The following is a 14,215-nucleotide window of genomic DNA, read 5'->3' as shown; positions in this document are numbered from 1 at the left end:
GTTTATTCCCGCAGAAACGACAGCTGCGCCCTGTGCGGGGCACAATTTAATATGCATATCGCAGCCTCGCGAAATCGATAATCACCGACGACCGGTGACCACAATGACACCGTAAATCAACCCCGTAGCGATTCACTGGGACCACCGGTCGTTGCCGGAAGACGCCGAGCGTTAATTATTCCGAGGATTGCGCGCGTAATTGTCGCGACTCGAATCAATACCACTTTTCCCTCCAGCGAGAAAAACTCGACCGTGACGGAGAGGGGTTGACGGAGGGGGATGAAACACTCCCACGAAATCGATTTCGGTGACCGTCGATCCACTCTGGAACTTTTTTCCTCGTCGATTCCGTCTCGCGGCACGAAATCGTATTTACTTTTCGCGCGAAAGCGAGACGAATCGCAACACTCGCACCGGGGTGAAGAATTCTTTGTAATGGAGCACAGATTTACGGCGAGCGCGAAAGTTGTATAAAAATGTCCGCGATCGGTATGAAAAAATGGTGAGAATATTTCACCAAGGTTTTGAAATATTTTTCATGCACATTGTGGAAACTTTGGTCAAAAAATAAGGAAATTTCTCGCGCGTGAGGGATTGGAGATTTTATGGAAAATATTCGTGGGTGGTGTACTTGGATATTGTTGTGAGGTATTTGTTTGTGAAGATAATCGTGCACAGTGTGGGGAAGTCGAGATGACACTTTTAATATTTGTCAGTTTAGAATCGGAAATTATTATAGACACATCTTATTTTATGTTACTTGCATTAGGTTGCTTGATAAGTTTTGTCGTTCGATGAGAAATGGAGCTATTAGGTTCGTTGTTTTATTTCTCGAAAGATGATACTAGTGTTTGACGAAAATGTGTGAAGTTTCACGTTGATATTTACAGTTGTTCGAAGTTGAGGTGTCATAGTATTTCTTTACAATGGAAAAACCGACAAAACTTATTGAACCACCTAGTATATTACGCAGTAACTTCATTTTACAATTCTAACATCTTTATCCCGTGGTAATCTCTTCTTACTTGGGTTCACTGAATTCTAAATTAATATTGTACATACAGAAAAATTTAAAAAAGATTTTTAAAAACTGCGTAGCAGTCTCGTAGACCTCAATTTGTATCGCACATTTATATTCTATAACATTTATATATATACATATACTCTTTGTATATGTATCATTTTTCAAGTTCGAAATAAAATTGAAACGTTCGCGGACAAAAACATGTAACGATCGTTATCGTTCAATAACCGATAGACCGAATTTAATTGACATCGCTGGACCATTGAAAATTCCAGCTATCGTTAACAATAACACAAAAAAAAAATTATTCCAATAAATAGTGTGCCACGACCGACAACGTTCCCCATCGATGGATCGCGTTCGTTTGGTTCCTTGTTTAATAGTACGCGCCAATTAAAAGATTACCGTTTAATTAAACAGCGACTCGTCGTGTCGCGAATTCCCTTTTGACGCTCTTTTTCCATTCAGTCTGTGTACTCGTTTTGTTTTTTCTTTTTTCTTTGCAAAAACTCGATATCCTTCACGGTGCTAAGGAACGCGAAACAAAGCGATGCGCTTAATGGAGTCCTCCGTGGCATCGTTATCGGCCGTACCTCGGGCTGTGAAAATCTAGGAACATTTCGTTTCCAATTATTCACGAATAATTATTCCGTGCGAGCAATCATGGGTAATTAACTCTCTCGCAGGTTTCGAATTACCCGTCCCCGAGCAACGCTTTATCATCGATCGTCGAGAACGAGTGGTCACGTGCCTTCGAGCTCTTCCGTAACTCAAAGAGGAAGGATTATTGTCCTCCTCCATCGAAAAGAATCGATGTTACGTTGACGACAGTTCTTCCAAAACCCGTTCACGATGTTTCGAAACGAGATTCGAAGAATTGAGACCCGTAGAGGGAAGCTTTGAGCTAACGGAGCTTTAACTTTGAACATCTACGTGGAAGGAGCTCAACGAAAGATTCTCGTTGAGTTATTTTTATTTAGTTACCTTGCAGAAGGATTGAAGAGAAATTTTTGTTCGATGAGAGACGACTCGCATAACTTGCTAATTTTGTTTGGAAGTTGATGAATGTTATACTTATTGTTAACGAAATAGCTGCGTTTTGTCGAGAAAGAACATATCTGAACAAGTGGTTTGATATTCCACGAAGAGGAGCGAACTAATATGGAAATAAATATATTTAGAAAGATCGATATACTCACGAGAGTGATGACTATATTGATAGTAATGCAGATCAATAACGAAATAATCTGGAAAAATTCCGATTGTTAAATGGAAGTTCTGTCCAGAAGTATCTAGCTCTTTGGTACACTTATCGAGTCAATGTAGACCAAGTGTAGCTACTGAATATGTCATGATGCGAGTTGAAATATGTAAAATACAATCTAAAGCAATCGGTGAACGAGTCTTCTTCCAGAAACCTTACTCTTTTTCTATTATTTAAAGAAACTCAACGAGTCACCTCCACCTCGTTAAAAGTACGAGTCCCGCGATTCTGAACTCGAAACACGTTCCTTGTGTATTTAATTTATCACCGTCGAAAGATCAAGAAACAGTATGACCTATTTCTTCGTGCAACAAATATAAAAAGAAAGAAAATTTCACTTTTTTTATTACCTAAAGAGAGTCAATGTGTTATTTTTAACCTGTACCTCGTTAAAAGAACATGTCCTGTGATTCAGAAACACGCTCCTCGTGTATTTAGTTTATCACCGTCGAAAGATCAAGAAAACAGTATGACCCATTTCTTCGTGCAACAAATACAAAAAGAAAAGAAAATCTCATTTTTCTTCATTACTTAAATAGAGTCAATAGATCGTGTTCAACTTGCACCTCGTTAAAAGAACGAGTCCCGTGATTTCGAACTCGAAACACGCTCCTCGTGTATTTAGTTTATCATCGTCGAAAGATCAAGAAAACGGTATGACCCATTTCTTCGTGCAACAATAGAAAAAGTGTGAAAAAAACCTCGTTAAATCTCCAGGAAAGAAAATTCCAACGACGCGCCAACGCGGTGTTTTCTACGAAAGCAAAGTTGCCTCGTTCCGCCCGGCGAGCGTGCAATTCGCGAGTTAGCCGCGCGAGTGCCCGCGCACAGACGTGTGTCGTACGCGCTTTTCTTTTAACGAGAGACGAAGAACGCGTTTTCTTGGGTTCCTCGACTTCAAAGGAACTCGGAGTTTCTCGGTACCAGGCGCGCGCGACTGTGGTGGTGTACATCTCGCGACGAATATATCGCGACGAAAAAGTCTTCGTGACTCTTCAACGCAATAAACGGAACGCAGAAGACCCTCCCTTGTGTTGACAAAAAAACAGAAGATGAAGGAGAAAAAAGAAGGATAAAGGGGAAACGGGGAGAATGGAAATGAAAAGTCTAATAAGGTGTGGTCGCGGCTGATCGTTCCCTCAAAAGAGGGGCCGTGACAAAAGAGCCATCCTCCGTATTCTTCCCCGTTTGTGCATCGTTGTCGTCGAGCTCCCCGGTTTCAAGACGCTCCTCTCTTTCTCTACCCATTCTCCCGCCCTTTCTCCCGCGAGAAATAACGTTAAGACGTTCGTAGCCTTTTGCAAATTCGTCCCCGCCTCAAATTGAACGCAACGTTAATGATTCGACATCTTGGAATTGTCCCGAATCTTAAAAACGGTGTTAATCTTTGTCGTGCCACACCTGGGTCTTTTGTGACCCAGAGAGACTCGTATCGTTCGATTATTGTTAATTGTAAGTACATTTTTTTTTAGAAATTAAAAAAGGTACGATAATAGAATCTTTTGAAATGATAGAATCTTTGTTCGAAGTATTTGTGCGAGTGAGGTTAAATTACGGGTCTATTTGGACCCAGGGCGTGGTCACATCCATGGTTGTTCAAACTGTCGTTAAAATGTGAGTAACTTTGGGAGAAAGGTGAACAATGTTTTCGAATTTTTGGGGACACACCCGAGTTGAAAACGTTTCTCGAATAAAATAGTTATTCGTTTGTTTATTTCACGGGAGAACGCCTCGATGACCAAGAGACGACCAAGAGGGACACCGTAATAATAAGTGAAGCGAGGACGACGTGGTTTACTCGAGATTGAATTTTAGATAATACGCGCTTGAGTGACATGGATGGTACAGAAAATGAGTCAGTCTTATCGCGGTATAAATTAACATGTTACGGACAATATTTGTCGAGCTAAGATCACTATATAACGTACGATGCGTGTTAGTATGGAATAAGTAATCGCTTCGCAAGTTTCTAACAGATACGAAGATAAACAAATTGTAAAAGAATCAAATTGCTAATATTTATTGTCAATATTTTATATTAACTGTTAGAAATGTGTATATATTTATTACATATTTATACATGTTTCTTATGAATATTAATCAAAAATCAAAATTTTTTTTTCGCGCATGATTTTAATATTCATCGGTGAATATTTTTATTACTTTTTACGAACGATGCATTTTTTTATATTCTTTCCTCTTTTGTACAGATAATTAAAATTTGCAATGTCTACGAATGACCGTTTAGATCGAAAACGTTCGCGTAATTAATGGAGAAATTGTACACGACGTCATTAAATATTAAAATTATGCTTCCAAAATCGATACTTATTATTTCGTATAGAAATATAAGGTCGAACGGTGTTCGTGCTGATAATAATAATAATAATACATCTTTATTGTACCAAAGCTGCGTGCAACATGAACTGAAAGGTGTATAGATACGTAAAAGCTGAGATGAATATGTATGCTCCTATTAACCTACAATAAAATACAGTAAAATAAATAATATTAGGTAACGGAAAAAATTCGTGCGTTTTTACATGTTTCTAATAAAACACTTTGTGAAATATACACAACATGTATCATTCGGTAACATAAGCACGTTTACAATTTACGACCCTACCCCATCGAGATACAAGTCAATTTCTCTTCTTTAAATTCTCCACTTTTAAAGGTAAAAAAATCTAGTCCACTCTCTTTCGGTCTCTGTTTTGTTCCCAAATTGTCTATATTGAAAAAGAAAAAGTGAAATAAAACAAATTGTTAAACAGAACTTTCGAGCAAAGCTTACATTCGCAGAGCAAACGATCCCAAATAATGCAAAGATAGACAATGATTTGAAAAAGCCTCGAGTACATAGACAAAGGGTACTGCTCGGAGCTAAAAAGAGTGCCTTGAACAAAGAAAGGATCCAACCTGTCCTCTTCCGATTTAAACGTGCTTTTACCAGATAATAGAAGATAAAAATCCAGTTGCATTGTGTGAAACATTAATTCCTCCAATTTTAACGTGCTTTTGCAAGATGACGGAAGATAAAATTTCAGTTGCAATGTGTGAAACATTAAATGTACTGGGTTGTTTGGAAAGTGATTTCGTTTTCCAAAATGGAGAATATATAATTTAATAAAATGTTTGTACACTGTGAAAAAATCGTGTTTCATTTTCACCACAAAAAAAAAAGGAAATGACTTACCGAACAACCCAATATATATTCGGTAATTCCAAGTATATGAATAATTAATATTACGTACGATGTAACTTGCACTGTATATTACGAATGTCGGTCAGTTTCGTCGAAATTGCTATGTCAGCAAATAATACAAAAGCTCCCAGTTGTATCATTTTTCTCTTTTATTCGCGAATGCACTTTTTTCTCTTTCGTTCGCAACTGTATCATTTTTCTCTTGCAAACGAAAGAATAGCTTTGATCGCGGCTCTCGAAATTCCGTTGTTTACTGTTCTATAAGAGCACCTTGTCTTTTATTTCTCACATGGATTTCCTCGAATTCTTTCTCCGGTACGATAAAACATAGTTATCACATGTTAGTATACGCGTGGTACGACCCAAAGTATATCAAACTCCTTTCTCTCGTATCACCAAAATTATCAAACACATTTTTTCACTTATCCCAACAGAATCCTATACTCTACCATTCTGCAAAAGATTAAAATTGAAGGAGGACAGATTAGACCCCCTTGAATAACATTTACAACGCGAGAGAAATCTATCCCCCACAAAACACGTTGTTCACGAGTTACACAAGATTGATACTACATCCACAGCAACGCAGACCAATAATAAAAAAACCATCTTAAGAAATTCTTATTAAAAAATATCCAGTACACTTATCGAGTCGACGTGAACCAACCTAACCACGTCTGTGTCGCGTAACACTCGGTACACGTGTCCTCTTCCGAAAACCTCGCTGTTTGTTTCATCGCCCAGAGAGATTTACCCCACTCGACCTCGTTAAAAGAACGAGCAGTTCCTCCCGTGCGTTTTTCTCCCGCGTTGTTCCCTCCCCTGCGTTCTTTTTTTCTTTTTTAATTTAAAATAACATCCCTCGTATTCAATTTATCAGCAGAATTTTATACTCGGTGCACTCCACCGGTCAGATCCTCCAATTACTTCGAGCGGTATATTTTTACGACGTACACAGCCGGCTCGCGAATTCTTTGGCCTTGTACCGACGAACGAGAAATTTCGAGAGACCGCGATAGGAATTACCACCATCCCGAGGAGTGAACGAGACGCTAAAGATAAATAAACGGGACAGTCGAATCACGTTCCACGCATCGTCGGGCCTCGTGTTTCCGCGCGAAACACTTTTCCTCCCGATAAATAAATCGGGCCGTAGGAACGCGGTTTCCGGAACGATCCTTTCCGTACGCTTCCTCCTCGTGGACACGAGGTATCCTCCAATAGGCAAACACCCGGTGTTCACTGGCTCTCGAGGCTATTCTTTTCCAGCGATATCGAAACGAGACAGTTCACCGCGGTCGAGTGGTTTCGTCGCGACGTTTTCCAGCTCGATTCCCTGGAAAACGTGTTCCAGCCACGTCGATGCTCGTCGAAGGACCGTGGCTGGATCGTTCAGAACCCCCCCTCGATCCTGTCCACGTCCCCGTAGACGATGCTTTTTTCGAAGCGTTTGCCCCTCGATAGATGCGTTCGATCCCGGAAGACTTTGCAACTCGATACATTTGACACGATGAAACGAACGCTTGTTTATCAACTATAAACTGTACGAGAATCGTCCGGTAGAAAATTGTGGGAAAGGATGTTGGTCGAAATGGAACCTTGTAAGTGGAAGAATACTAAAAAGATACAATACAAAGGGTAATCGACTGGTAGAAAATTGTGGAAAAAGATGTTGGTCGAAATGGAACCTTGTAAGTGGAAGAATACTAAAAAGATACAATACAAAGGGTAATCGACTGGTAGAAAATTGTGGAAAAAGATGTTGGTCGAAATGGAACCTTGTAGGTGGAAGAATACTAAAAAGATACAATACAAAGGGTAATCGCCTGGTAGAAAATTGTGGAAAAAGATGTTGGTTGAAATGGAACGTTGTAGATGGAAGAATACTGAAAAAGATACAAAGGGTAATCGTCCGGTAGAAAACTGGAGAGAAAGATGTTGGTCGAAATGGAACGTTGTAGATGGAAAAATACTAAAAAGATACAGAGGGTAATCGTTATTGTTCGTGGAACGATTTTGCGACAAATTTAAAGAGTTCTTGAGATGAGAATCGTCCGGTAGAAAGCTGGAGAAAAAGATGTTGGTCGAAATGGAACGTTGTAGATGGAAAAATACTAAAAAGATACAAAGGGTAATCGTTATTGTTCGTGGAACGATTTTGCGACAAATTTGAAGAATTCTTGAGATCAGAATGTGAAACTTGAGTATAAAGTATCGTTGAAATCTATTCACTTATTTAAACGCAAGAGCATTGAAAACAATGTGCATATGTACTGAACGCAGATGCAAAGAATGCATCTGACTGATACTCGCGGTACGGAGGAAATTTTTCATCCTGTAAATTATATTTTACTAACTATAATATTTGATTCAAAGATATGACAAAATTTACATTGATTTCTCGTCAAGAAAAAAATCATTAACGCTGGAACTATCTTGGAAGTATCAAAAAATAAATAGTTTCAAACTTTGGAATTGTTTAGATGTTAGGTATCATTGTAAGAAACGGTATACAGAATGTATGTAATAATTACGATTTTTCATAGTGTTTCAAACTAATACTATCTTTTCTTCTTTTACAAGAAATAAAACATTCTTGGATAAATAAGGTAACTAGTCAAGGAGAAACTATTCCTTATCGAATCGTTTCTTCTTTCCGATAGTTACACAATCACCTTCAATGTTCCGACGCAATGAAGCAGGATAACGTCCACTGGGTATGTCCCTTCAGGTGAAATTAAAATGCTGATGAAAGATCGCGAAGAGGTTGAAGAGAGCAGGCAGTCAAAGCCCAAGGGCAGTAATTAAAAGAAAGTTTCATCCACGCGAATTATTGCTTCCACGGATTAAACGATCGCCTGAGCGTCCCTTTAGTGTCTTTGCCGAGGATATCGAATCAGTTTCCGGTTCACGCTTTAAATAGGAAAGAAAACGAATCGATATCGAATCGGAGGAATACTTCGATGCATTTCAAATGCAAGCCCCTGCAATGTGCAGCAAGCTTGCAAGATAAAGAATTCTTTAAAATTCTGAATCATTTCTCTCTACTCGATACTCGGGGATAGAGTTTGGTGTGACAAAAGAGATTAAAATCGCGATTAGATTGCAAAAATGCTGCCAAAAGAACAATGATACTTCAGCTACCATTTTCACCAAACATTTTCGATCATATTTCTCGTAACAGCGTGTCAGGTAGACAATTTGACCTTCTTTTGGTACATTCCAGCTTGTTCGATAGTTTACCGTGACCATGATCTTTTTAGGCTGACCGATGTTCTTGCATAATCGATTTTTTTATATCAGTCGATGACTCGTTTGGGAAAAAACTAGTTTCTATCGCGTTGCTGACCACCCCAAGGCTATGTGAATGTCGCGGAACAGTGATGGCAATAATGTTTGCTACGAACTATCTATTCTGACGTGAGACATAATTAATCATCGACTTCCGTAATACAAGCGACGAGTTTTTAGAGAATTCCCGTGATAGCTCGCTCCCCTACTCTGCCCTTCCTGATCCCGGAAGATAGGCGTCTTAACGCGCCATTAGCTTTCTTAGATGTTGGCTCTCAGTTGACCGATCGTGGAAGACGAGACTTGTCATCGACGGAAGTTATCCTCCACAAAAATTATTATCGATGAACCTAGACGTCGATGGAAATTATTATCCATAAACTTGATCTCCGATAGAAATTATTACCGACAGAAGCCGCTATCGACGGACCTATACGCATCGACTGAACTTATTATCGATGATCGTAATTATCAATAGAAACTGATATCGATAGACCTAGTCATTAACGGGTATTATTATTGACAGACCTAGTCATTGATAGGAACTATTATCGACAGACCTAGTCATCGACTGAAATGGTTAACCATAGACCTGACCAGCCACAAAAAATATCCATAGACATAGGCAACAACGGAAACTATCCTCGATAGACTTAATCACCAACAGAAGTTGCTATTGACCAATCTGATAGAAATTAATACCGATAGACCTAGAGACATTGCCATTAATAGACCCAGTGACCAACAGAAATTTATCATCGACAGACATAGTTTCACAGAAACAGTGAACAAAAGAGTCAACAGAAATGATGTATCGATAAACTTGGTCATCGACAAAACTTTCTATCGATAGACATAGTAACTAACAAAAATTCATCATCGACAGACCTAGTTTCACAGAAATAATGAACAAAAGAGTCAACAGAAATGATCATCGATAGACTTGGTCATTGACAAACCTTACTATCGATAGATATAGTAACCAGCAGAAATTTCGACATTACTCCGAAATTTCGCATTATCGACAGACCTAATCGTTAAAAAAAAATTACCATCGCCCTACTTAGTCATTAACAAAAATTATCATCGCTAGACCTAGCCACCGAGATCACCACCTACGCGTGGTAGAACCTTATCAATTCTTACGAACCGTAACACCTCCTGCATAGATATCGAAAGGTCTGAACGACAGTAACCTCGTTTCTAACTTCTCTCCTCTCTTTGTTCCCGCAGCCTCGGACCTAGACTGCATACGAGCGCTGTTCAACGAGAAGGAGAAGGAACTCTCCTTGGCCGTGGCGAAGGTCGAGGAGCTGACGCGGCAGCTCGAGGAGCTACGAGGTCGACAGAACGCGGCTGGCACCGGGACCGGAAGCGGAGGCGGCGGAGGCGTCGGTGGCGGCGGCGTTGGCGGTGCAGGCGGCGGACACTTGTCGACACCGGCCAGCGCCGAGCTCGAGAAGCTCAGGAGAGAGCTGATGGTGAGTATATCGCTCCTCTTCCGCCCTGGATCCTTTTGTCCCGGTGGATGATAGAACTTCGGATGGAATTCGCGAAGAACGAGACCCTCTTTGTCCGTTTGCGACAGTGGCTGCATTACTGATCGCGCGTTCCATTTGCAGTAAATTGTGTCTTCGCCGAGCGGACAGTTCGATTTCGGGAAGCTGAATCCGGCAGCCAAAGCGTTTCGCGGGTGTTCGAGCGAACCGTTCGATCGAATCCTTTCAGCGGTTTAGTCACTAAAAGACGTCGTCGATGTCCAAAAGCTTTTCCATTTTGTCCTAACTTTCGTTCCTTACTCGAGGGACTTGCGGATGATCCAAACAATGCTACGTGTTGCGCACAAGTACACTATAGTTACTGTGATATTTACATCGATTATTTAACCTGGATGAATGGTGTGAAACGGTGGATATTGCCTCGTTGAACGTTTAGTTGAGACATTATGATTTTTCTAGGTCTAGAATCTGAACAGAACGTAACTTTGCCTAGATACAGTGTCTGAACACTGTGTGTTCACTGTGTAGGCACTGTATATGTTCCTTTACATAATTAGAATCTGAAGAGAATAGTATCCAAGTTCCTCTAGATGTGGAGTCTATAGAGGATAGTGCATAATTTCTTCTAGATTTAAAATCTGGAGAGGACGTACATAAATTCTAGGTTTGGAGTTCGAAGAGAATATTACATTCTTTCCTTTGGATCTAAAGTCTAAAAAGGACATACATAACTTTCTCTAGAACTAGGGTTTGATAGGATCACGAATACTGACCGAAACGCCAATGAACGTTCAGCGAAGCAACATTCTGTTGTTTCTTACAAACAATTCATCCTCGTATTTCGATCGAGACATCTATCCAGCGTTATTGCAAAGCTAACGATTACAGTCCACGAGTAGCTTTGAAACGTTCGTCGTCGATCACAGTGCCCTCGAACACGTTGGACGTAACGCTCGAAAATGGTCCCGCGAAATAGAATTTCGAGCAGGCAACTTGTACAGAATCGATTTCCTTTTCTCGTCGACAGTACCGTAACAAGATGAACGAGCAGCAGAACCAAGTGGTATCCCAGCAACGGTTGGCCCTGGCGCAACGACAGGCGGAAATGGCGTCGATCGACGCGAGGATAGCTCAGCTTCAGGGTCGCCTTCAGCGCAAGAGAGCCTTGAACCAACGGCTGAGCCAACAGCTTGGTTCTGGGAACCGTACCAACGCGAACACTGGTTTCACGGAGTCAAAGCTGGACTTCAACGCTGGTGGGAAGTCCAGACCGGCCGGGAACATAGCCGCGATCGAGCCCTACTCTCACATACCTAACGACAACGACTTCAATCTGAACAAGAACGATCCGAAATACCAGACGCTGCCGTACAACACCAAGTTCACGGTGAACTTCAAGGCTGCCGAGGACGACGTCAATAAAAACAAGATCCAGCACTCAGCCAGCGCATCCCAGCTGGGCCAGAGGGCAGCCTTCCAGCAGTTCGGGCATCAGATCGCCCACAGCCAATCCCAGTCGCATATTCAAGGTTTGTGGATACGATAGAATCTTGTTGGATTAGATAGAAAAAAAAGTAGTCCAAACGAACGACCCAAAGTTTCTCGATAGCAGACCCGACCCAAATCCTAAAGATCCAACCCAAGACACAAAGGCATGTGCATGTCAAAGAGTCTCCACTTGTTCACGATCATTGTAAACACATTCCAGGTCAATCGCAGCTACTGGGCACCAACCAGCAGCAGCACAATCAAAACATCGGTAGCCAGCCGGTGAATCTCCAGCAAACGTGCAACAACAACAACAACAATAATAATAACAACAACAACAACAGCACGAACAACAACCTGATCGGCTCGGCGCACAACTTCAGCCCGGAGGGTCTCTCGCAGAACCTCCGGATCCATCATCAGCAGCAATCTCAGACGCAGCAGCAACAACAACAACACGGGACGGTTCAACAGAAGCAGCACAACATCGGCTCCTCGACGTCCAGCCTCGGGACGGCGGTATCCATCACCCAAACTCAAAACCATCGAAACCTCCAAACACATCAGAAACCGGTGTCCAGCGTCGCGCCGAGTTTCTCCGTGAAATCCCAGATCTATCAAACATCCTCGACGAAGATCCACCCGGTGATGCCGCAGACCTTGAGTCTGATAGGTCGCGGGCACGCCAACGCGCAGAACTTCGTCGGGCTGAGCACGCAGAACCAGCAACAAACGAACCAATCGGTGGCCAGCAGCAATCAGACCAACCAGGAGCAGACTTACGGTTCGAGGCACAATTATCCGGGCATCCAGCAGCATTCCACCCAGGCGAACAGCCACGTGTCCTCGTCCGTGGCCTATCAGAATCAGAACTCCCCAAATCTGCCGTCGACCATACACACCTCGTCCAGCGGGGCGAACTTCGGCAACTCGGTGCAGAGGTACAACCAAATCCAACCGTTGACCAGCTCATCGTCCAACAACGAACAACCAGAGAAGTTGAAATTCGAATCGGTGAAGGGCCAGGAGAAATTCGAACACGCGTTGCCGGCCAAGCACGAGCAACAGAGGTACGAGCCCAACACGGTGTTCAAGTACGATCCTCATCAGATGAAGTACGAACAGCACACCAAGTACGAGCACGGCAAGTACGAGCAAACGGGCCAATCCACCAAGCTCTACGAGACGTCTGGCAAACACGAACAACCCGGCGGTCAGACCAACAAATACGACAGCGCGTCCAAGCTCGAGCAAGGGAAGTACGAGGCCGGCCAGACCAAGCACGAGCAGCATCACGGGCCCAAGTACGATCCCAATCAGAACACACAGCAATACGGCAAGCACGAGCAACACGAGGTCAGACCGTCCGTGAAGTACGAACACAACACGGGGTTCAAACACGAACCACCCAGCAAGTACGAAACCGTGAACCAGCCGTTCAAGCAGGAATCGGCCAAGTTCGAGAACAACAAGTACGAGCAGAGCTCGACGACGAAGCACGAGCACAACGGGAAGTTCGAGATACCGGCGAAGACGAACGAGAAACCGACGTTCGAGTTCGAGAGGCTGAAGAGCGACAACGAGAGGAAGAATCTGGCCGAGATACGCGGCGAGGACAAAACGAAGCCGGCGCTACCTCCGAAACCGAGCAAACCTAATCCACCGCCGAGGCTCACCCATCACGAGAAGGTGGACACCACCGTTGATGGGATTGCCGATTGCAAGAACAGTATAGGACTGAGTCCCAGGTTCGTGGGTGAATTTGTCATTGTTGCACGAGTTGGCAATGTTTCTCGGGATCGTCTAGCGAGGAAATTATTTATTTAAGTTGCAAGGATAAAGAGTGTAAGAATTGGTAGTTCATTAGGGAGAACCTCGTAGTTCGTTTTAGTCGAGTCGAGCAATCTACTGTTCACGGTTGGAAAGAATGCCGGTACGACATTTTTCTCAACCGCAGAGTGTAGATACTGAAGGTTTAATCAAAATTTTTTCGATCGTATCTTTTTAATATTCGTTTGAGTCGTCTTTGATGAGTACAGAACGATTATTGAAAATGAAATTAAATATTTGTCGAGAATGCGATAGATTCAGTGAGAGTTTTTTAAATTTAATTTAATTTACACGTGGATTTGAATATATCTAACTCCTCCCCTTTTCCATACTGTAAAATATATGAATAATCTCGTATTGCATATTACTTAAAGTAATTATCAGTAAAGATCAGTCAAACTTTATTTCGGTACTACTATTGAACCGTTAAGCTTAAAAAATCTGTACACATAACTGTAAACACCAAGGAGCCGCAGGATTCGTGTGAAAATTCACGCGATAGTCGGAACAAGATCGATTGGCCCCAGAAGGTCACTTCCCTCGCTGTAAATCGAGTTAGACACGCCTCCCCTCCCACTCTTACGTCACACTAGCGTTCCTATTCGAGAGATAGA

General features: G+C 42.1%; 1 protein-coding gene across 5 annotated transcripts in view; it reads left to right on the top strand.

The window, feature by feature from the left end:
- The window catches only part of LOC143146770 (uncharacterized), a 272,791-nt gene that overhangs the window by 253,440 nt on the left and 5,136 nt on the right, over positions 1-14,215 (top strand). For all 5 annotated transcript variants that reach the window (XM_076311413.1, XM_076311387.1, XM_076311381.1 and 2 more), the window contains 3 exons: positions 10,018-10,265; positions 11,311-11,812; positions 11,992-13,519. In XM_076311413.1, coding sequence (XP_076167528.1) covers positions 10,018-10,265; positions 11,311-11,812; positions 11,992-13,519 — 2,278 coding nt within the window. The remainder of the gene's footprint in view (positions 1-10,017; positions 10,266-11,310; positions 11,813-11,991; positions 13,520-14,215) is intronic.

The sequence above is a fragment of the Ptiloglossa arizonensis genome, chromosome 1 (assembly GCF_051014685.1).
Source record: "Ptiloglossa arizonensis isolate GNS036 chromosome 1, iyPtiAriz1_principal, whole genome shotgun sequence".
NCBI classification, from domain to species: domain Eukaryota; kingdom Metazoa; phylum Arthropoda; class Insecta; order Hymenoptera; family Colletidae; genus Ptiloglossa; species Ptiloglossa arizonensis.
Note: the sequence above shows the minus strand (reverse complement) of the source record. Positions and strands in the feature narration are given on the sequence as shown.